Source organism: Penaeus japonicus, unplaced genomic scaffold (genome assembly GCF_977035675.1).
Source record: "Penaeus japonicus unplaced genomic scaffold, GWHDUDI00000001_assembly GWHDUDI00000014, whole genome shotgun sequence".
In the NCBI taxonomy this organism is placed as follows: Eukaryota; Metazoa; Arthropoda; class Malacostraca; order Decapoda; family Penaeidae; genus Penaeus; species Penaeus japonicus.
Genome location: NW_028234416.1, coordinates 17,861,113 through 17,886,112, shown reverse-complemented (window position 1 = coordinate 17,886,112; position 25,000 = coordinate 17,861,113). Strand labels below are relative to the sequence as shown.

Here is a 25,000-nt window from a genome sequence, read left to right as displayed (position 1 = left end):
TGAGGTTTTGTGTCCACTTCACACATGACGCCGTAAGCACAGCCGTTGTTAATGATCAGGATGTCAAGAAAAAAAATTACAAGGGTGAAGGCAAATAAACTTATGGTATGAAGGTCTGTAATGAGCCCAGTCATGTCAGGGAAATCATCTCTCATTCAGGTCAAGGTAAACGGTAAACAAGTTGGGTAGATGTGCAAATTCTAAGACACTTTCTATCCGTGACATTTCTGACACGGGTCAAAAGGAAAGAAGTTGTTTGACGTGTAATTAACTATCGATCATATGTTGCTGTTTACATTTCACCCAGCCATTCAAAATGTCTGTTTCATCTACCCTTAGGTCTGGATGTCAAAATACCTCGACCATTCAAAGTAACCATCGTGTCAGAGGCCAGATACCACCTGTTTTTACCGTGAATTGTACAACTTTAGGAGAGAGTACCTTGTCCAAGCTCTCTCCAGAATATGTGGGTGGATGCTTACTGACCTCTGTTGGAGTGCCAGAGGTTACTATTGTCTGGGTTGTTTAATATTAAAGTCTCCTTTATTTGTGATTTTCATTGGTTAAGTCATGGGTGGTTTGTCATGGAGTTGATGGTCCTGTCAATTTTAGATGCTGTTTATCTATGTATGGTAGTCATTTTAAAGAAATGACCTTTCCTTATCCTGTAATCTGTAATTAAGCCTCTATTTGGTTGAGGATAATGACGTGTAAACTTTGTTGTTGCTACTTGAGATGGGGTAATCTCTATTGGGCAATTATATGTATCTATAGATCATAAGTTATAAAAAAGTAATAAGTATTACTTTAAATAACAATATGGAGTGACAGTGTTTGAGTAGAGAAAGGGCACTTATTTATAATAGCATTGATATCGAATCTTGTAAATGCAATCATCCAATCTTTTCAAAAGTCTGCAAACATTGATAATAACAGCATGTGTTTGGATGTGCATTTATATGCCAACAAGAAATATAGCATGATGATGAGATAAGCAAGATTTTGATATTTGTATTACAGATTTCAAAAACCTTTAGAATTTGTTTTTCATTTTGCGTTATTTTAGAATTTGTTTTTCATTTTGCGTTACTTGCATTTTATTTTTATTTTTTTGTTACTTACCCAGTAAGGCATCTCAGGGGGCAGTTCCCTAATAGGGGCCATGTTTGACAGCTGTGTGAATCATCCGCATAGAGGAAGAGCATGAACCTTGTGGGGAAAAAAGACCTGTGGAAGCTGTGATTTAGCACTTGGAGAAATCACAAGTAAATACTTTTACATAATTAGGTTACCATGCTGTTCATAATGACAAACTAACATGTAAAAGGTGTGGAAAACAGTGCCGGTTTTACTTAAACCTCAAAGGAACTTATATAGGTAAATGCTGCAAGAGTAGGGGGAAAGGGGGAAAAAGCCCCTCATGTGTAAATATTGCAGGCATAGGGGATCGAGGGCAGAGCCGCCGATTGGTAAATATTGCAGGGGGTTTGGGGCATACAGAGGGCCAAAAGAGGGTTAGATGAAGTTGTTTGGTTTGTGCATATAAGACCACAGGGGGTTCCATAGGTTGGTGGTGGCAGTCATTTCTGTTTGTTTATTTTTTATTTTTTTGTGAAGGATGGTATGTATTTTTGGAAATTTTTCGAAGATGGTGGTTTGTCTCAAACTTACGTTGTTGCAAATATCTGCAGTTTTTTTCTAATCAGGGTGGTATTTTTTGGCAGTTCTGATATGTTTTGTATTTTCTGTATTTCAGCCTGTTTTACCCAGTAATTTCCCTAATATAGTCCATGCCCTCCTCTATTATTCAGACTATCAAATAATTTTTGGGGGGCCATATACAGTACTGTGCCAAACAAATTCACTCTGTCATTACTACCCCCAATGCCCACCTCCCTTAATTATTGTGTTTTATAATCAAAGAGATGGTATATGTATTTCTATATTTTTTGTATGAAGTACTGGTAAGCATTTAAAGTCCCCTACATCAGCTTTCAACATAGGACTTTGGCACTCTGCATGAAGAAAACTTGAACAATATTGGTGGATATGAAGATGCCTTTTCCCAGGTGTTTTGTAAACATTTGTCTGAATAATTTGTCAGATAAAAATAGGGCTGGTTTTCTTTTTGACAATCGATCTTGTCAAAATAAATGTGGTAGAGACTTTGCTCATTGGTGGAGAGAGGAATGCAGAGACCAGGTAGATATGGGGATAAGCACTAGATAGTGCAGTCATGAGCGTGCCAACCTCCCATCTTCGTGGTAGGCAGATCGAGCCCCGTCTAAACTCACGAGTTTCCACTGTTGCTTGGTGGTCAGTGCTGCCCCTGGGTAATAGGTGGGTAAGGACCAAGCTCGGCTCAAGTCAACACTTTGGCAGATTCTTTAAGAGTCAGTACACTCTGATGCAGTGGGCTCATCCCAGTGCAAATAAGCCCAGTAAAGCATCTGCTCCACAAACCAAGCTTATCCTTATCCATATCTTGGGATATTGATTAGTGCTTGTATGATTAACACAACCTTTTTTGCAGCTTGTTTTGCATACCTGATAGTATTATGTGTGTGTTTTTCTTGTGACCATTCCATAAACTAGCAGTCTTTTCAGTTGTATCCTGAATTACTGATAGATTAGTGAATTCCTAGACATCTTTAGTTGGATTCATTTTGGAGTTAATGCTTGGTTTTGAAATTCAATGAGCCTCTTATTATTAGATACCCTATTATTAATATAATGAGTTGAACTAGTATTATTCTTGTTGTCAACAGGTGGTATGACCCACAGAACATATAATTTAAGTCATCTTATGAATTACAGCTTAGGAAGACAGTTGGGAACTTCCAACTAAAGAAGTATTCTTTTCAGTGAGATTGCTCTTTTTGTTGGGTAAAGTTTGCATTAAAAGGTTATCAGGTATATATATTTTCCACTATTTATAGTCTACAAACAATTCTCATCACACATTTTGGACTGCTCTATCATTTATACAGATGTTTGATTGAATTCTTACTGCGTTGAGGAGGAGAAAAGTCCAAAATAATGTTAAGAGTCAAATGGCTTAGTAGGAAGAAAAGAAGGCAGCTTTTTGTAATTAGTGCCAGATTTGGAAGTTTGGGGATATTTTTATGAAAGTATAAACATTGTGTTTTCTCTTATTTGACATGACTAAATGCTTAACCAACTCATGATACTTTTATGTAGCATGTAGAAAGGAGACTTTATTCTGGTATGATAACCCCTTGATATGTATATTCAGGCATATTTGTACTCAATTGTGTGCATCTGAGTAAAAAGTGAAGTCCTGCAGGCAAGATTTCATTCTTACAAGATATTCTCTCTCTCTCAAGTCCTCTCTTTTGGATTTCCCTGAATCTCTCTTTTTTCCTATACCAAATAGGAGTTATATTGATATATATATATTTATAATATATATATTTTATATAAATTATATATATATATATATTTTTTTTTTTTTTTTTTTTTTTTTTTTGTGCCTTTTTTTTTTTTTTTTTTTCCCCCATTTGTATATTGAAAGTTGACTACAGCTCTTTCGCAAATTTTTTGCACACTAAACTCAATGTTGAATTGAAAAAGGAATTAATCTGGGTATATGTGATTTTATTTGTGGGAATGCTTGCTTCACTTTGTTTCAGCCGAAAGAAAAGGCAGGGTTTCCTTTTCTGATGTATGAGATTTATTTTTTTTCTGGTGATTAAGATTGATTTGTTTTATTTCGAAGTACCCTATATTAGTCATATTCTTTACAATATGCCTGCTTACTTTTTGGCTCAGTACTTTGTGAGCTCCACTGGATAGTAATGATTGTAGAATGCTTTCAAGCAAACATGTAAAATTTGTTGTGTGGGAGAAAATAGTAAAAAAAAAATGGTATGTTTTTGTCTCTCTAACTCTGTTTAATACTGAGTACTATGATAACTTCTAAATTTAGTTACAAATCTAGTGAAGCTCTCTATACATCACCATGAGTGATAAGGCTTTGTATATGATCTTGCCTAGTATTAAGAATGTGGCCATATATATGGTTGTAAGTGCATATAATGTGTATGTGTTTGTGTTTGTAGATGGGTCTTGGATTTGTTAACCCATTTGCACCGGTTGACTTGCTATCATGTTTAGTGGTTTTTGGGTCAAACGCCCGGGGACGAGATATTTAGCCAAGATGGCGCGCTGGGTGATCAGGCGTCCAATACTCGCCCGCAGCTAATGCGGCCAAGAATTCCGAGGCATTTGGATTATGCGTTAGAATATCCCTGCATTTCAACCATTTAGAGCCAAAATAGCCCCGTCGTGAACGGGTTAAATTGTTATGGAGACATTTATTTCAATAACTTCTACTTTGCTTCATGGTGTCAACCATGATATCACAATTTTTTGTTCTTGGTATAGTTATCATCAGTATAGTTCAATACAGTTTTCTTTCCCATCTTGCAGAGAGCATCATACTGATAAGCCATAATGTCTGGAATTGCCATTGCACGACTAGCAGAGGAGAGAAAGGCATGGAGGAAAGATCATCCATTTGTAAGTCATATTATCTCTGTCATTAGAGATTTTCTGTTTGTCTTGGGTTTGTGATGGACTTGGAATTTTTATGATTTTGAATGATATTATTAGGGCTAAAGCTTTTGTGATTTAGGGATAGAGCTAGATCTGTAATTCCAATGAAATTATAGTGTTGTATAACTTTTTTTTTTTCCTATAAGTTCTACTAACACTGTTACCAATGACTCATGATCACTTTTTCTTCTTCTTTCAGGGTTTCATTGCAAGACCGACAAAGAACCCTGATGGCACTCTGAATCTCATGAACTGGGAGTGTGCCATCCCTGGAAAGAAAGGGGTAGGGTTGCTGAAGTTATGCATGGAGCTTATTTTAACTGCCAATAATACCCATTAATAGTCAATCACTGAATGAGAGTAATAATTGTCAAGAAAAAATATGGTTATTCATGCCTCATAGTGAACTATTTATTAAATAAAGGTGGTTTCATTGTAACAAAGGTATATAATAACAGGTTACCTTTATTTAAGGAGTTAATTGCTTCACGAGTCTTTTATTATGGGTAGAAAACCAGCTGAATATTAGCCTTGAACCCTTGAAAAGCAATGGATCACAGCCTCCCTCTTCTCCCTGTCATGACACAGACCCCTTGGGAGAATGGACTGTACAGGCTGCGGATGATCTTCAAGGACGACTACCCTTCAACTCCACCCAAGTGCAAGTTTGAGCCTCCTCTCTTCCACCCCAATGTTTACCCATCGGGTACGTAAATGTGGAGTTTAAAACTGGAAAGGTTTATATTTTTTATGTATTAGATCAATCAAATCTTTTGCAGAAGTTCCTTAGTATAGCTTTTTATATAGTATATTCATAGCCTATGTTTTTCATGAGAAATCTTTACCAGTATAATTTAGTGGTATTTGTGCTTATTCCTGGTTTTGTTGAAGTTACAGTGATCCTGATGTGTTTTTATGTCAATTTTGTGTAAATGAAAATGTAATTATTAACCCTTTGGATATGGGGCATTTGTGTTCAAGGTTGGATGGATCACAAAATGAGCACTACTGAAACCTGCGCTAAACAACAGACAGATTTCAGAGGGAGGGAGCACCGCACCACACGACCTAGCTCGGCATTTTCTTGCTCTTGCATTTACTCGTTATGATACTAGTCTCTTTTGTGTTAGTCAGGGGGGAAGATGGGTAGATGGAGAAGGGGAAGGTCATTTATGTTGATTGCTAGAAGTGGCACAGAACAAAGCAGTGATGCTTACACATTGCAGCTGCTGCATATTGTCAGGTCCACCATCCTCTTCTCATTCTGCCTCCACACCCTGCACCGCCAGTACTTTAGAGCCACAGGTCTGCATCTTGTTGTGTGCCATCACTCTCTGAAGTTAGTGCTTAGGTGAGACCGTGGATGGGTATCCATTCAAGGTTTCCTCTCCTGCCGGTGCCAGGAGCAAGTGGTGCTATCTATGTTTAGGATTTTAAACTAAACCTATTGTATGGTAATTACAGTAGTTGTAATTAAAATTTCCATCAAGTGTCATTAAGTATTACCCTGGATATGATTGTAAAAAAGTGATATAAAACTCTGATAAGTAAATAACAAAGATTTACGTGTCGGCACATTCATATCACCCAGGCCTGTGGTATAATATTTTAATGGTAGCATATTCACATCACCCAGTTCCAATGGGTTTAAATGTAATTTGTATGGATTTTTGCCAAATACCAAGAAAATGTTTTCTTTTTTTACTGTTTACCAGTTATTGTAGAGATTTTATATATAATTTTTCTCCTGCCCAATTAGGAACAGTCTGTCTGTCACTCCTGGATGAAGAGAAGGACTGGCGACCTGCAATTACCATCAAGCAAATCCTTTTGGGTATTCAGGACCTGCTTAACGACCCCAACATCAAGGACCCTGCACAAGCTGAAGCTTACACCATTTACTGGTTAGTAGGAGATTGGAAATTTTTCTTTATATTTTAAATATCGATAATTTCATCTTTTGTTTTACCCGCTCTTTTTTGACCGATAGGTGGCGTTTATTAGAAAGTTATGTGCAGGTTGATAAGGATGACTTGTCTATTCTTTGTTAAACAATATGGAATTTCAATTTACCCTTATAATCATAATGTGACTAGAGTAAAGACATAATAGAGAGCAGATAGTAACAGTAATAGTAGTATCAAATTAATGATAAAAGTAGTAGTATAAGCTATAGTAAATGAAAATTGTTTGTATAAAGAAAACAAATAACGTACAATATTTTAATCAAATTTTCTAATTACATCACCAAGCAACTGATCCATCTGAATATAAGAAATTGTTCATTTAACTTTTATGTCATAGGTTTATATATATATATATAAAATAAACTCCCCCCCCCCCCCCCCCATCTTTTTTCCTCTTCCAGTCAAAACCGCCTGGAATACGAGAAGAGAGTACGAGCCCAGGCCAAGGCAATGTCTGCTCCCTTTGAGTAAGGAGAATGGCAGCCGTGACAACACAGGAAGCATGGAGAGTTCTTGAGATAGTTATTAGTTATTGAGAAGAATTACACTTCTGGTTTCAATGAATCTGCTGGTGGAAAGGCACCAAGAAGAGCTTTTTCTTGCTGTCAGAAGCATTTGGTTTGGGGGTTTCCACGAATGAACTTTTTAGAGGGATTGAGCACACCTATGCGATAATGATTGTGGAAAGCGGAGTCTTTTTAGGTTTTTGAAATAACGTGACAAACATCTCATTCCAATCTCTGTTTTAAGTGACATGGCTCACTTTTCACTTTTTTTTTTTCTTCTTCTAAAAAAGTGTATTTGAACCTTCTCTCAGTGATCTAGATTCAAGGAAGGGTATCCTTGGACAAGAGAATCTATCTTCCCAAGAAGTGTCTATTTTTAGGTATACTGTATTTTTTATTTATTATTATTTTTTTCAATTCACTCCCCCCCCCCCCTCCTTCCCCTCCTTTATGTACCTGTTCCTACAAATATATTTCCTCCACTGAGTCATTAATGGATATTAAGTAATAAACTATTTTTACCATTATTCTAGTTTTTGTTCATCATAAAAGCACACACATAATGCATTATAAATAATTTATATATTTATTATGCATTGAATATTCATATAACCTTTGTATGGTGTAGGTATCTATGTACATGTTGCATCAGTATATTTGTATTGTGAATTTACTTTTCAAGGATGTATTTAGATATACAAGAAATAAATTGGTGATAACTTTATTATATGGAATTTACAAATGGTTGCATATTTGAAAACTGTACATATTGTTTTACCATTTTTCTAAGTCTTGCTTAACAATGATGGGTTTAACACTTGGACCTGGATATGCATAATAATTATAACAATAATGAAAATCCTTTGCCTCATAATTTGTGGGTTAGTTCAAGAAATGGGGAAACAAAAACAAGCCTTTTCTTTCTTTTTTTGATACGTTGTAAAGGTTTAAAAAAAAATCCATGCTACCACATTATGAAAATAAAATTGATATTCAAGATAAATAAAACTTGCAATGAGCCTAATTATTGGAATGCAAGCAGATTATGTCCAATATGCTACAGTTTCATATTTTAGTATGTGACCTTGGGATGGCTGTATTAACAATAGAAAAATGATTTTGTACAAACAATTGTGATGCAGTGATGTATGCATACCAACCATCAATAGAGATGATTATACAAGATTTTTTTTTTTCTTTCCCATCCTTGTTGCAATATTCCACAAACAAGGGGGGAGGGGGGTTGCACCATTCTTGTACCATCTTATTTGTAATGATTCTTTTTGTAATTGGAGAAAAGTAGTAAATCCTAAGTTGCTCTGTAAATTTTGATCTTTCTCACTCGTGTGTTTAGAAGCAACTGACTACAGGATTTCCTTGTATGGAAAGGTAACAATACTTCACAAGACATCAAATTGTTGTATGGGACTGGCTCAATATTTGTTGAAAATGAACTGCTGCCCATTAATTGTTGAGCAACTTTGTGAAACTGGAAATTTACTGAAGGTAGACGTAATTGATTCCTGTCACCAATAAATAATTTTCTTTTTTGTCTAATTTACAAGTCGTTCTTGAGAAATTACATAAAACTAATATATTCTGATTTTATTTACAATTGTGTAGAATACATGTACACAATGAAAGTTTTGGCATGATTGGAAAAAAAAAAGTACACACACCACATGTATATAATGTAAAAGTTTTCGATAAATCACATTTAATTCAAGACCAATCCTCATTACATGAGAAATCCACTGTAACTGCCAATTTCCAGGCACATAAAATAATAATAATAATGGGAAAAAAATAAAAAATTCTATGACAAGCAAGAAGAGTGAATCCATCAGTTCTTGAATACCAATACACATTTCTAAAAAAATATCCCCTTATCATACAATAGCATATAAATTATAATGCATTCTCACACCTACCATAATGTTAATATCTGTAAGAGCTAGTCTTATGCCAGCTGTTACAGCTGCACAAGGAAAGTGAAGAGGTCCTTCCCCTTCAATTCCTATCCATTCCTTCCATACCCTCCCACCCCTGTGTGTCTCACCAACACTGGATCTGTCCTTCTATACAGCTGATATTTATCCCGACCAGTTCTTTTTTTGTTGTTGTTTCTTTCTTTCTTTCTTTGTTTACACTACAAAGGACTAGCATTCTGGGCCTCAGGTGACTATCTCTCCCCCGACCGAAGAGCCCTGGCAAGGAGGAGTGCGAAGGCAGCGATGGCAGCTACACCCAGGCCAACCTTGAGCCATGTGCTGTGCTCGCCCACCACCACACCCAGCTGCTTCAAGTGTCTGTGGAGAGGCGAGTGCATTAATGTGAATTTCTGGAAAATTAAATTGCATAATTAAGAGGGATTAATATGTTTCATGAAGAATTATGCGAGAAAAGCTATATTTTATGTAGGGGGGGGGGGGGGTTGTCATATATGATACTTAACCTTTATTTGATTTCACTTGATATGAGATTACCTGGGTTAAACAAAAGTATTCTGGTGCTTTTTAACTTTAGCTACATGACAAAACTTCACAAAGGCATAGTTGTCATTATATTATGTGCTTGTTTTTAGAGAAAATAAATAAAAAATAGATAATCGTGTATATTTTCCCTTGGCAAGCTACTTTCTTAGTGTGGTAAATGCAACAAAAACAAACAAAAGCAATTAATTCTTAATTCAATTTTGTGCAACATATAATACACTTACTAATTCAGTGATACATTGGAATTCCAGTTATTGTGTAAATGCTTTACATAACTGAAGTACAACAAATCGTGCCATGGTAAATTTATTATACAATAATAAATTGTCTACTAATTCCATGCATCAAGAATAATTAAATATTCGTGCTTCTTTCCATGCAAAGTATACAGTATAAGAAAAGTTAATTACTTAATTTCAGTGCCACATTCCTCAATAATTAGTAATTCAATTAAACGTTTTTTCTAACTTTTTCTTTTATTTTTTTTGTCAATAAGCCTACTGCCCCCCCCCCCCCCACTCAATTTGTAATAACACTGAATATTCATACTGGCAATACTGTACAAGGTGTATGTCAGGGGTCACTCTCAAAAAACATTGCAACTTAGCATGACTTGCTTCTGGTTATTAACATTTTCATCATCAATATAATTATGAAATACCCCCATCCTCCCGCCTCTAAGAGCTTTAGCCTTGCGTGTTGATCAATGCAAAGTAAAATGACAAACACAAACAAACAAAGCTCTGAAAGGCAAAAGCAGACACAGAAAACCACTCAGAAAAAAAAGAAAGAAAAAAAGAAAAGCAATAGGGAAAAAGTTAATAAAAAATAAATAAATAAATAAAATAAATATCCACATCGAAAAGTTGTCATGCCTTCCCACCTTGCCACATAAGAAGGATCTGGACGCAAAAGAAGCATGTGAACTAAACGACGAAGAGTGCTGGAAGTGCATTCACAGAGGCTATCATATCAAAGGGGCACTTTTTTTTTTTTTTTTTTAAGTTACCTCAAATTAAATGACAAAATTTCTACTACACTAAGATATTTATACTCTTCTTAAATGGAAAATCTCTACAAGACATAGATGTTCCTAGTCTCACTTTTGTTTCACTATCATTATCTTCAAAATTGCTTAGATCGAATGAAATCGTTGAAATGGGATAACAAAGCTATGAAATTACAAATCCTCAAGACCAAATTCATAGGTTAAGATTTAAGAACAAGTCGGTTTACTTTACAACAATAAGTGTCAATACAATGAGACTAAGAAAATTAAATGAAATTGATGCATTTACATTCAATCACCGACTTTCAAAGTTTCATAAGACACAAGAATACACAAATATTATTAAGAGACGATATTACACAAGAGACAACATATGCAAATACAAAGAGGGCTTTCTAAACGAGAATTCACATAACAGCGGTTCCCAACCTATTCTCACAAAAGTACAAATATAAACTAATCATTAACATCAAATGACTAATATATATGCAAACCTTAACAGAAGCTACATTTCAAACATAACATGAGAAAGTTAACTAAGGATTAGGAAAAGTGTGTCTTTTAGGGCAATTGATGAAATAAACATATGAAAATGAATAATTTCATAAGGCAACACTTTTTATGTATTCATGTAATTCTTGCTTTCAAATCTCATATCAAAATAGGATTTCAGGTAATATATAAAAAAAATTATTCAGAGATCAATTAGCTACTATTAGATGCAATACAAATAATCATATGTATACAAATACCTATTAAAAAAAAAGCTAAACAATATGAAAGCAGATGCACTGGACTATTTGAGTAGACTACAATACCTAAATTTTAGCACATACTTCTTTTTAATAATCTATCCATATCTAATCAAAATTCTTCAAAACCCCATCTATTGGAAACCGCTGTTATGATATAGCTACTTTCTATAAGAATTCATGTTGCCAGCAGAGTAGATAAGATATAGGGTTACTAATTCTGAGCCTCTTCTTTCACCATTATAATCTTGATGTTAAGCTTTAGACTGTCTTTGATACCTTAGTTTCTTTCATTTCATTTATTGCCTTTCATTTTGGCTTCATAAGCACATGAAAAGAAATTATATATCATAAACCTAAACAAAACTGTGAGACTCAAAATCATCCCCAATACAATGCATACAAGCTATCATTTTCAAAGAAGGAAAGAAAAGAAAAAAGTTTACATACATACATAATTTTATATATATATATATATATATATATATAATATATATATATATATATATATATATATATATATATATATATATATATATATATATATATAATACATACATACATACATACATACATACAAACACTTATATGTAAACACTCAAGATTTACAAAGGACTAAAAAGTTCTAAAGCAGGCCAAAGACTTGTCCTGTTACACACCTGCTTCGGTAAAAGAGCATCCAAGCAGCTTGAAATCGACTAGAAGGGGAATAAAGGTTAGTACATTAATTTTCCTTTATTTTTGCTGGAATCATATTCTGTTTTCTTCTTTTTATTGTCAAAAAGCATTTCCCTAACTAAAATACTATAAGAAAAAAAAAAAAAAAAAAAAAAAAAAAACTAATTAAAGAGAAGTGAGTGGTTAAACATATAAAAAATTAGATTTTTATATTATGTCTTCCATTTATATCTTTCCTTAGAGGTGTACCAGTATCATGTCCAATATCACTGCTAAGTACCATGTGTGCTATACATGCATGTTACATTACATGTCCGTGTTCATAAAACTGACCATATAAGCTTCTGTAAGTTATATCATGTGCAGGCATGACGTTACGTATATCTGTGCACGTGTTACCAACCAAGATGACACTATAAATGCATGTTTCACTATGAACTATCAACCTATCTGTCATGGATTTTGGATGCTCTTGCATAAGCTGTGTAAGTAAACTTTTTTAAGCACAGTTAGTAATTCAAATAGAGACAAGTATGACACACATCACAGGATTCCCACGGAGAACAAGAACATGTGTACTTCCACACATACCCATCCAAACTTACACACCAGTCAGCAACATAACACACCTAAAACAAACAAGGAGACAAACAGTCTGCCCCTCTGCCCCACTTTCCACTCACTTCACATAAAAAGTAAACCAAACCATAAGGCTAACTTACGGGTAAGCAGCCATGGTAGCCAGCTTGGTGTATATATCCTTTTTAGGTTGGCTGGCTGAAGAGAAGATGTGAGGAGGAGGGAGCTTGTGCTTGTGGCAGAAGGCTGTGGGCTGGAGGATGTAGTCCTGCCGCACGGGGGACATGTCACTCTTGTTGGCTACGAACAATACTGGGATGGACGACTCGCTAAAGTATTTCTATGAGAGAGGAGAGGAGAGGAGGGTAGGAGACGAATATTGAAGTATTTAGCGTTAGATATGATGTTTTAATATCAAAATTAGAAAATTATTTTAAAAATAAACACACTATTCCAAACTTTTATGACACATAAAAATGACTTTCAAGACATGAAAACAAAAAAACAATATGCCTAGAACACTCAGCATCACAAAGACGACTTACTAGATATATTCTAGCAACATATTCAAAAGCTTTTGGATTCGAAACGTCGTACACCAGGCAGGCAACGTCGCACTGCACCTCATTGGGCATTAGGGCATCTGTGATGTTGTGAACATCAATATCGTGTAGAACAAGGTATTTCTCTTGACCGTAAACTTGTAACGTGCTAATGGTGTGGCGTGATAACTTTTCTTCTGGGATTTCTTGTACTTCCTGTTGTTGGAAAATCATAGATTAAGAAGGAATTAAAGAACATATAAAAAGAAATATTGCTTAAATAAAGAAATGTAATATTGTCTCCTGTGGCATTCATATAATGGCTGGTCAGCTCAAAATGAGAGAAACATAACCAAAAATCTTTTCTTGCATTTCTTCTTTCCCTTTTGCCATTCTTAAATCATCAGTATTTATTATGATCTCTCATATCATTTCATCTATCATTCCTCCTTATCAATCATTGGTCATTATTATTCTCCATCTCTCCATAGTCATTCATATCATGACATTATATATCAACATCAAATTTCTTTGTCAATCACAAGTCATCATTACTGGCCATTTATCACTAAAGTCGGTTTCATCTGATCTGTCCACAAGGTATCAGTGATGTGGCACATGCACTCATTACTGGCTCATGATTGGCTGAAAATCACTGATATAGCTAGTCTAATATAGCTAGTTATTTGTGATAAATAATGGATCTATCAATTCAGTAACATTTTTGATATTGATATAAAGAGAAACCTTAAATGTTCGTACATACACACCAAACTGGCTGATTTGCACTGTCGTGTCAGTAAAGCACATGAAAGATAAGCTTGTATCAAACACTAGTCTGAATGCATACAAACAAACAACATGCTTTATAAAAACATTCTTTCACTCATTTACATATCTAAGAAAGTCAGTTGGCTTTATAAAGCCAAAAAAAGTATATAAAAAAATACTCCATGTAAATTGCATAAGTAATATACAAAATAACATGAAATAATGTTAAAGCTAGACTAAATTATAACCACAGCAAAATGGCAGGCAGGAATGGGAAAACAAACAAGTTGCCAGTGTTTGCTCTACCAGGATCTCATTTTTGATGATCAGATGAATGTTATTTTGAATTCTACCCATGTCATTTATATGCAGAAAATCATCAAAACTTCTATCATTTGCACTACTAGTTTTTCAAAATCTGCTTGTGATCAGGCAAAAGTCTTTGTTACAAGGTTGTTTATATGTGCTTGCATTGCACAATATCAAAGGAAATCAGCAAGTTTGCAATTTACATACAAATGTGTAAGGTTTATTTGTACATCTATTCATTCAAAAGTATTACTGATTTAATGGCTTAAATATTCATTAGAAATAACTAACGATACCAGACACTGATTTTTAGCCAATCGACAGACACTAATTTTCAGCCAATCGAAAAAAAAGACTAGTCATTCATATTATGATAATATACATGTACATCAAAAATCATGATGACTGATCATACCTCTAAAGATCTTCCAAGGAGGCCTTGACAGAAGGTTGTCTTGCCGCTGTCACGAGGCCCAATCACATGGCACTGGTAGACATTCCGCATCGTCTGCTTCTTCTGGAGATCTATCCGCTTCTCTCGCGTTACTGTTAGCAGAAAGAATGAAGAGTCAAATACGAAAAAGAGAGAGGAGAGAAAGAGAAAAGAGGGTGATAAAAAGCATTGGCCTCAAAAGCATTCTTTAACCCATTCATGATGGGGCACACATTTGCCTATTTTGCAAGAGATTGCTTGCCAAGAGATCTCTTGAGGCATTAAGCTACACTGAACCACTCAGTGATTTTCACCCACCCTACTCTAAGGGGTGACAGAGTTTCTTAAAGATATTCTTTTCAATAATGACAATATAAATCTGTATATATAAATGCAATTACAATTTGTATATACAAACATAACTAAATACAGTGAATATATAGTGAAACTTAATGACATGATAGAATGTCTTCTGTCGTATCAGTAAAAGTCCAATATTGTGATATAACGTCATCTATCATGAATAGGGATATCCCTACCACTCAATTTGTATAAATTGATGTTAATTTTATGAACATCACAGAAAGAAAAGATATAAATAAAAATATAAATAAATAAAAAGGAATAATAAAACATGATGCTTAATAAACCAATAAACAAAAGGGTCTATGTCAAAAGTACTTGTAATAGCAGATAGCTGGTTATCATCTCCTGTCCCGGAATACCCAAGGTAAGCAAAGTATTCTAGTGTCCTCTGAACATCAAGTAGAGTCCACAGTGTCCACTGCGCCAGGTATCCCTGCAACGTGATCCATCCCTGGGGACAAAATCAAAACAATGGATATGGTCCAACAATATAGCATGTCCAATTAAATAACACAAAATACCATAAGATCAGCAGCTTGAAAGTAAAATTCATCAATTTAGACACACACAAGGCACAAACACATAATAATACAAACTAGACAAACAACGGTCTAATAGCCCTAACATGAACCTCCACACTCTTCCTCTTACCTTCTCATTTGTATGTACAGAATTTAGCACGTCAGGACCCCAAGGCATGACGGGACAGGTGGAGAAGAGGTCAATGAGCTCCTGTGGACTGAGGTTCCCATCATTGTCCCGATCGTATTTTTCGAAGAGGTTGGTGAGGAATGAATAACCTGCATGGTTGAGCTCAGTGCTGCATCCTGGGGGCACACGGAGACTGCTGGTGCCAAGGAGAAAGGGGAAGATGAAATCGGGTTTCCTGTCTTAGGATTCTGTGTCACATGCAAGGAATGATTTGTGTCATATCAAGAGTGTCTAAGAGGAATATAAATATGAATAATTATCATAACAATTCAATCTACCTGTGTATCTGTATCTCTACAAGATATAATTGGTCAGCCACACATACACACCTACTCCTACACCTAATCCTATACATATACATACACCTACACCTACACACATACACATACACATACACAAACACACAACAGGCACAACCACAAAGCATAAATTGCCTCCTTAAAGCACACATACGGTGGGAAGAGGTAGTCCTTAGTGAGCTGCAGGTTGTCGTTATAGCCGAACCTCCGCAAGACGGTCCAGGTGGTCTCATGCCGCCCTCTCTGGATAAAGAGGCGGTGCAAGAAGAGGAAGCCCCGCAATGTGAGCGAGTCGCTGTGGACGCCGTCAGACACATTCCGCCGGACGACTGTCTTGAGCTCCTCTAAGGCCTGGGAAGGAGACATGGGTTTAGAATTTTCTTTTTCTTTTTGATTATCTTCTTGCATTTTATCTATCTTTCTTTTTTTTTCTTTTTTCTAAATAAGAAACTAGCCACTTACTAAACATATGTGCACCTCAAAAACAACAATAACTCCTGTTTAAAAAAACACCATAGCACACTCAACCACTTCATATTTCATTCCATGGCTTCCTTCTACTCACTTGGGGGTTGAGTGGGGCGTTAAAGCACCTCCGTTGAAAAGCATTTAGTTCCTGGTCGTTTAGGAGATTGTCGTTGTCTGTGTCACAGATCTGCATTAGGAGAGACAGAATGAGAATGGTTTCAAATAATCTAATATGAAGATTAAAAAGAGTGTAAAAGGTATAAGATGTGGAATAAAACCTTCTTAAATACAATAAATACATGATGTCTTCCAAAGATATATGTAATTTCACACACAAAATAACTCTAAATGTTCTAATTAAATTTCAAACAATAAATATCAAGAGATTCTTACCTTAAAAATTCTAATTAATGCTTTCTTACACTTTTCTGTCAGCTGAAACAAAAGAGAATATTACTCATAGAAAAAGTTTTTAAAAACAACTCATAAAAATAGAAAATCTTAAAAAGTAGACCTTGAAAATCTCTAGACATGACAAAACAAGTATCAATTTACTAGAACTTCAGGATTGGTCATAATGAATAAATCAAATTAGATATATCATTCACAGGTAGTTAATACTTTAACCCTAAAGGATGGGCATACTTTATATAGGTCTGTGAATACACAAGGTAACCTGCACCAATATTCCACAGAAAGCTAGAAAATTATTGAAAGTTTTGAAGTCATAATGTAAATTTTTAAACTAAATTTTAAAAATATATTTTCTATTTTTTATGTGAACTGAATTAGAGCAGATATAAATATTTGTTTCATGCATTCTGCATCAGATCATTTGACAGCGTGTCCCTTAACCCACTTACGACGGGGGCATTCCAGCCTTGAATGTCCCAATGCCGGGGCGTTCGAATCATTAGGCCTAAATCAATTGAATGGCTGGCACAATACTGTGCCGCCCGGCCACTGGGCTTTTGAATGCGCGGTACAGTACTGTACCACCCGTCCAGAGAGGGTTAACCCTTGTAATTTATGCATCATGCTGATTAGTATCGCTTTCCTTTTAAATCACAATAAACTCATATATCATACCATAAATCTAGGAAATATTACAAAACACAACATATTAGGATGCCCAGACCAGGCCAAACATCTTGAGATGTGGCCAATCTTAGAAGGGTTAACCCACTGGTAGCAGATGGCATGATTTCCTGTCAAGGCAGCATCGGTCGTAAACGCGGATGGCTCCGGGCCTTACAACATAAACCCGCCACATGACTATACATTATGTATAAAACTACGACCAGTTGGTTAAGGGTTAGAAATAAAATATTCATCCTAAAACATGGAAAAAAAAAGAATTCCACTAATAAACTTACATCTCTCTCTTCTAAAATATATAATGGTGCTGTAGGGTGTAACACTGCCTTCTGCGCATAATAAAACATCTCTGATATGTTTTTTAAAGTCCTTGCAGAACACTGAAAAATAAAAGAAGAAATTATATTACTTGATATAAAAAGACAATTCTAAACTCTGTCTACACATTGCTCATAGAATGCAAGCCAAACTTCCGTTTTTTCACTAGATGATACCATAAGTGTTGATCTTCAAGCATGGAAAAAACAATAATAATATGCACAAAAAAGTGATGACTGCACACCATAGGCTATAATCAAATAGGGTAGTTACACTCTCCATGTGCTGTGACTGATCCATTACTGTATAGTTAATGCCATATTGTGATTATATATCTATATCTATATCTATATCTATATATATGTACGTACATATATATACATATATATATATATATATATATATATATATATATATATATATATATATATATATATATATATATATATATATATATATATATATATATATACATACAAACATATATAAATATATATATACATATACACACATACATATATAAACATATATGTATATAAACATACATACATATATAAACATATATATACATAAACATACATACATATATAAACATACATACATATATATATATATATATATATATATATATATATTATATATATATATATATATATATATATATATATAAATCATACATCATACATATACATATACATTTACACACACACACACACACACACACAGACACACACACACACACACACACACACACACACACACACACACACACACACACACACACACACACACACACACACACACACATATATATATATATATATATATATATATATATATATATATAGATATAGATATAGATATATAGATATAGATATAGATATATATATATATGTAATGTTTGCACAATATTCCATCATAACTACTTTATTATGCATATCAATACATCTATGTTATCAATGTTCATAATTCATATATCAAAAATTCTGTGTTATACATATCAAAACCAAAAAAAAACAAAAAAAAACTACTAATCAGTATTCATTCATATTTACCTCTACACAGGTTTCAATTTCTGGATATTCCATCATAGTTTGTAGCACAATCTGGAAACATTTGAAAAGTACATTAAAAATCTATAACAAAAATGAAATCTTTATACGACTATCCTCACTTATACATGCACATGAAGAATCACTTTAAAATCACATTTGAAAAAAATACAAATCGCCTAGTTTCTTAGCTTAAAAATATCAATTTCAACAAAAAATCTACACAACTCTGGCTAAGACCAGTGAAGGAGTGCAAGGTGATAACTTTCTAATTTCTGCAATTTTCAAGTTAACTATCTTTCCAAAATAAAACCAAGTAAAAAAATCAAACTATGGAGTCAACATGATACAAAGAATATTAATCTATAACTGAAAACTTTTGAAATCATCAGTAATATATTTGTTTTTCTACCAATTTTATGCTCTTTACTTACTAATACAAAATACAAATAAGATTATAAAATCTCTTTTCATGATTATGCCAATGGGTCTAAAACAAATAAATGTTACTGAATTATAAATTCTTAACACATTTGGAAGGCAACTGCTCACTCCCTTCAATACAAGTCTTATTACAAACATTTACACATATTCCACTTACTTCCATAGTCGAATAATCCACCAGATCAACCTTATTCCCGACCAAGATGACCGGCGTTTGGTGCTGCTGACCCAGCGTTGACCTGATAAGGGGAAGCCAGTGACCTGTGACACGGTCTAAGGTGTCCTCATCTTCCACACTATACACGATGCAGATGACATCCGATCTGTTGACCTCGGCACGCAGCTGCTCCACATTCTGTTCTCTCTCTGATAAAAAGCGAATGTTAGCATGGCACTTATGGTCACAAAACAACAAATAAACCAGAAAACCAATAAAACTCTATCAGAAGTATCATAATAAAAATTGGAAACAGCTTCTTAGGACGTTTTCTATATATAAGGAATACTTAAGCATATCACATATGCTATTCCAGAAAGATGAAGATTTGATAGAGAATTTTTTTTTTGGTGCTAAAAATATTAATTGTGCCTCATTGGAATTAAATGTCCTTTATAAATAAATAAGTGATGGAGAAAAAATAAAGCAGAGGAGACAGAGGGGAGCAGAGATGGTAAAGAAAAGAAAATTAAATGTAGAAAAAGAAGAAGAAAATAAACCACCCAAATCATATCTTTTTTACCTGAATAATCCACAATGTGGGTGGGAACCTTCTCTGGTGTGACATCAGGGGGGATGGTAATTTCCTCAGCACGTGGGGGAACTTGCTCGGGGAATTCCTCCGACACCAGCGAGAGGATAAGTGACGTTTTCCCCACGCCGGCATCCCCTAGGAGGAGGATGCGCACTCCTCGCCTGTGACTCCCCCCCATGCTGCCTGTGAGGGAAAGGGAAAGAAATGAGCTGGTGTTGCAGGCACAAGATCTTTAGTCCTCTTTGAAACTGAAATATGGGAAGTACCTTTGTTGGTACTATGCATTTTGGTCTTTATAATAAATAATAGCAGATACTTTGCAAATATATAGAAGAGAAGAAGGCATAGAAAGAAGAGGGAGAATAAGAAGAAAACATCCTGGTCACTTAAACACAACACAAAATAATCCAAGGAGAACAAACAAATATTGATCTTGTAACTTCCATACTCTTTTTTCAATGAACAATTATTTTACATATGAATGTTCTTTTACGGATGAGGTTTTAGCTGACAGAAAACACTTGAAAATTTTGAAGCACTTTCACACTTTATACCCCATAACTAGCATTTTTCTTTTGACATGGTATCTGGCCCCCTTTCCTTTTCCCTTAGGATGTCCAGTATTATGAAAGAGTTATCATTGGAGACAACCAAACTTCTTTTTGACAAATTTTGAATAACAAAAGGAATTACGCCTGTGGTATAGTACTGTGTTGAGAAAAGGTAGAGTTGTTGGCAGAAAGCATCAAATTTACATGTTCGTGGTACCTCGTCCCCTATGTTTTTGTTGTCGTTGTTTGGCACTTCTAAAAGGTCTCCCACAATATCTAAGGGTTTTCTTGGATTGACAAGGCATGTTGACAGCTAAATGACAATGTATGTTTGAGCTAAAATGCACTGGTGTACTCTTGACTGCAGTTGTAGCTGCACTGGTTGTGGCGGCTCTCCCCAAGCACACAAAGCAGCTCACATAGTTGCCAAATACTGATAATGCCTCTCTTTACATATCAAACAATGATAAATGATATTACTTTATGTTGATTAGCAAATAGTATCATACTGACGACAGACAACAGAACAACTGCACACCAGTGATAAGCCCACAAAAGGGAAGGGGGATAGGCAGGTTATAATTTGGAGGAGGTAGTAAATGTCAGACTCTTAGTTCCATGCTTGTCAGTAATCCAGGAGGAAGGTTGTGTGAGTCAGGATGACTTTTTTCTGAGGAAAAAGAAACGAAAAGAAAGAAAGAAAAAGAACAAACAATGAAACTAAACATCAGTGATTCATGGATGATCTTAACAGTTACATGTAACAGTTGCATTAGTCTCATATATAGCAATTGCAAGAGCAGTAATTATAGTAAGTAATAGTGATGGTGACAGTGATAATATTAATAATAGTGATGGCAATCGTAATAATGATAAAAAATAATAGAACTATCAATATTAGTAACTTGATAAATATCAACAACAGCAGCATTAATGGCAACAAATATCATTTGCTTTAGCAATAATATCAGACCAATAACAATAACAGGTAAAAATCATAAATACAGCAGTGTCACTAAGCAGAATAAAAATATCACCAAATTATATCCATACAGTTAGTTCTTCAAAATGTCATGAATTCATAAATGCCATGTTATACTTTGGTAAAAAAAATCTTAGATGTCAATCTATGTTAGTTTGTTTATGTCCTTGTGTCTATTCAAGCCCTTCTATCTAAAGGTTTATCTATTGGTCTGCCCATCTATTGGTCTCTGTCTCTCTCATTCTATCTATTCTAAGAACAGGAATCAGTTCATTGCATTTCCTGCTATCTTATCTAATCATCTCTCTGCAGCATAAAGCACCTTATGAATGAAAAGTCAAAAAAGAAAAAAAGATGAAAAAAAAATCAATATAAATGAGAACAGATCAAAGATAAACATTATCTTGTACACTTCTCCTTATCTTTACACTAAATACTACAGCCTCTTTTGATCGCTGTGAAGGCTGTGAAGGCGAAACAGAACCCAAGGAATGTTTTGACATAATCAAGGAACATCACTGAATAAATAAATATAATTAAGTTGGAGCACACTTCCACAACAAACACGAAAGAACTTTTCAGAAAATCTGTAAAGTGTTTTAAAAAGGCGGTTTTAGAGTCTGTGGATTTTTAATCTTATCCAAAATAAGTATATATATACGTATATATCTTTTTAAATTACATGATTTATAGAAATACAATAATCTTATTTTGGACATGTATTCAGCCAATAATCATCAACCTGTCAGCTATATCCTTGCCTTGGTAATAATAATAAAAAAAAAATAACAATAATAATAATAATAATAAAAAAGGTTCCATTAGTTACCAAAATGTCTTCTTCAGGAGATTAATACTACTAAATATCACAATATTGTAAATACCATACTATTATAGACATTCACACAAAGTACTTTTCATTCTGCTATCTCATCATTATCAGTGTTATATAACCCTTGAATAATCACCATACAACCATTATCTAGTAATTCAAGAAAAAAAAAATAATAAAAAAATAAATAAATAAAAAAATAAAAAAATAAATAAATAAAATAAAAAATATAATGGATGTCCTTTCACCCTTTATTACATCCCCCTCCTTCCTAATTAGTAGCTTTAAAATAGCATTTCCAATTACAACACAAGATCCAAACTTTAACAAAGTCATTAACTCAACCAGGCCTGCATTTTCAGAGCTGCTAATCTGTACCCGCATACTGCGACAGGAGAGAGAAGAAACCCGAGGAAGAACCCATCAATCGAACCCTCACCTTGCTTAGAGAGGGTCTGCCCAAAGCATTTCTATAGCTTCCTCTCCCTTTATGGAATGGGGTTTGTGATAATCACTTTCTTATGAATAGTACACATAGTACCCTGAAGTAATGTGTGCCTGAGTAATGGTTGAGTTCTTTCATATGTGTGTGTGTGTGTGTGTGTGTGTGTGTGTGTGTGTGTGTGTGTGTGTGTGTGTGTGTGTGTGTGTGTGTGTGTGTGTGTGTGTGTGTGTGTGTGTGTGTTTGTGTGTGTTTGTGTCTGTGTGTGTGTGTGTGTGGCATGTTTGTGTCTGTGTGTGTGGCATGTTTGTGTCTGTGTGTGTTTGTTTAGGTTTATTTGTTTGTGTTTGTTTGTATGTGTTTGTTTGTGTACATTTGTATGTGTTTGTTTGTGTACATTTGTGTACATTTGTATGTGTTTGTTTGTGTACATTTGTATGTATTTGTTTGTGTATGTCTGACTGTTAATTTTCTACAAACAAAAGTGCCTAAATATTATTCATACAGCAGGAGCATAAAATAATTTTTATGTATACTTAACTCTTCCTATTATCTACATGCTCCTTAAAATTATAATATCATTAGTGATATAAACTTTATATGTACATGCCAGTGACAATATTTTCCTCTTAATATTCAATGTTGAGTTTCATTATTATGTACTTAAAAACAAACAAACAAATATCCCAGAAGAATCAATTCTATTTTGGATTCTGTTTCTTGAAGCTGAAAACAAATATCATAGTTAATCATTAACATTCAAAAGATTTTTATTTATTTTATGAACACTAAAGCTTTGAAAGTCTGGCTTTTAGAATAGTGCACAAAATTATTAAAGAAAACGGTTTCTATTACAGCCTTTCATGTAAATACCTCTAAACTGCTATATTCTATCAAATAATACAATTACATCCATATACATGTAAAAAAAAAATAAAAAAATGAAGGGGTAAAAAAAACTCTAGGCAGCTAAGAGGAAAACAACCTTCTTGACTGAACGCTCTTTAGTAATATCAAAATGTAAAGTAAAATTGGTACCATCATAACTTTGGTTAGCCACATTGCACAAAATCACCAACACATGTAATTATAGAGCCATGCATTTTATAACACTTTTTATCTATAACATAACTGTTCCAAATTAAACATGAAGTGGTTTTGTACATGAATTAGAGAATATCAACCAGAGCTATTCATATCCTCATCCTATTGTGAAATGACTGAGGTGTTTCTGTTTCCAGTGATTCATACTTATTTGCACATAAAAGCTAGTACATGGATATTTAGATAACTTATCAATACCAACCAGTCAATTTCAGACATTGATTAACAGGCCAATTGTAAGTAGGGACGATTTCATTTCACTTATTAGGATTTGAGCCAAATTATTTGAGAACTGAAGTGCACTTGTAACCAATGCAAAAAGAGGTAACATTGTAGGAATGTGCATACTCTATACTGAAAATGCATCATGGAGATTTATCATCAAATAAGGAACCAGCCCAACCTCTATCTTGCCATAATATGGTTGTTGGATGTTTTTTGCCCTTTGCCATAGAAGCAAATGTTCAAAAATTATCATAGTGTCCATAGTGTATATAAGGGAGGTTTGTTTTCTTTAGTCATGGCATTACATCATGCAGTCACATTCTAAACAACAACCAGGGGAGCTAATACCAGAGGAAAATGAGTATCTTGTTTTCAAATGCTTTAGCTGTCTGAAACTAGAATTATGCCATAACGTCTTTGGCTGTAAATCACTCAAACCTGGTCTTACCTATCCTTGTCTATTGCATCGTATCTACATAACTTGACCTCTCCTGACCTGCTCTTAATTAATAACCTAATCTGATTTCATGCAATATTATTTGGCTTAACCCATTGCCGACGGGGGATAGATTTGCTTACACAGGCTCCAGGATGAGTTTTATTTCTGATCGAGGCAGCTTCTGCAACATAATTTGATTTTTCCCACTCCCTTTTAGTCACTCATTGTAGAGCTAGAGGCATTTTTGTGTTTTGATTTTTTGTGTGTTTTACTGTTTTTAGAAATTTATATCTGTCAT

At 34.4% G+C, this 25,000-nt stretch overlaps 2 protein-coding genes across 16 annotated transcripts in view; one reads left to right on the top strand and one right to left on the bottom strand.

The window, feature by feature from the left end:
- Positions 1-7,578, top strand: part of lwr (ubiquitin conjugating enzyme lesswright) — an 8,290-nt gene extending 712 nt beyond the window's left edge. For all 3 annotated transcript variants that reach the window (XM_086544021.1, XM_086544022.1, XM_086544023.1), the window contains exons 2-6: positions 4,453-4,542; positions 4,778-4,861; positions 5,167-5,284; positions 6,338-6,482; positions 6,947-7,578. In XM_086544021.1, coding sequence (XP_086400147.1) covers positions 4,477-4,542; positions 4,778-4,861; positions 5,167-5,284; positions 6,338-6,482; positions 6,947-7,016 — 483 coding nt within the window. In that variant the 5' untranslated portion in view covers positions 4,453-4,476 and the 3' untranslated portion in view covers positions 7,017-7,578. The remainder of the gene's footprint in view (positions 1-4,452; positions 4,543-4,777; positions 4,862-5,166; positions 5,285-6,337; positions 6,483-6,946) is intronic.
- A 178-nt stretch (positions 7,579-7,756) lies between these two features.
- Positions 7,757-25,000, bottom strand: part of Miro (mitochondrial Rho GTPase) — a 19,517-nt gene continuing 2,273 nt past the window's right edge. Inside the window, exons 1-16 of one of the 13 annotated variants that reach the window (XM_086544020.1) lie at positions 20,896-21,033; positions 20,116-20,310; positions 19,533-19,741; positions 18,935-18,985; positions 17,840-17,941; positions 16,857-16,898; positions 16,561-16,650; positions 16,150-16,346; positions 15,637-15,829; positions 15,301-15,436; positions 14,602-14,732; positions 13,110-13,322; positions 12,708-12,904; positions 11,967-12,005; positions 10,430-10,489; positions 7,764-9,360 (exon numbers count right to left, since the gene is read on the bottom strand). In XM_086544020.1, the coding sequence (XP_086400146.1) occupies positions 9,234-9,360; positions 10,430-10,489; positions 11,967-12,005; positions 12,708-12,904; positions 13,110-13,322; positions 14,602-14,732; positions 15,301-15,436; positions 15,637-15,829; positions 16,150-16,346; positions 16,561-16,650; positions 16,857-16,898; positions 17,840-17,941; positions 18,935-18,985; positions 19,533-19,741; positions 20,116-20,310; positions 20,896-20,983 (2,070 nt within the window). In that variant the 5' untranslated portion in view covers positions 20,984-21,033 and the 3' untranslated portion in view covers positions 7,764-9,233. Of the gene's footprint in view, positions 9,361-10,429; positions 10,490-11,966; positions 12,006-12,707; positions 12,905-13,109; positions 13,323-14,601; positions 14,733-15,300; positions 15,437-15,636; positions 15,833-16,149; positions 16,347-16,560; positions 16,651-16,856; positions 16,899-17,839; positions 17,942-18,934; positions 18,986-19,532; positions 19,742-20,115; positions 20,311-20,895; positions 21,034-25,000 lie in introns of those variants that run through there. The other 12 variants (XM_086544009.1, XM_086544008.1, XM_086544011.1 and 9 more) reach the window with 12 other exon arrangements.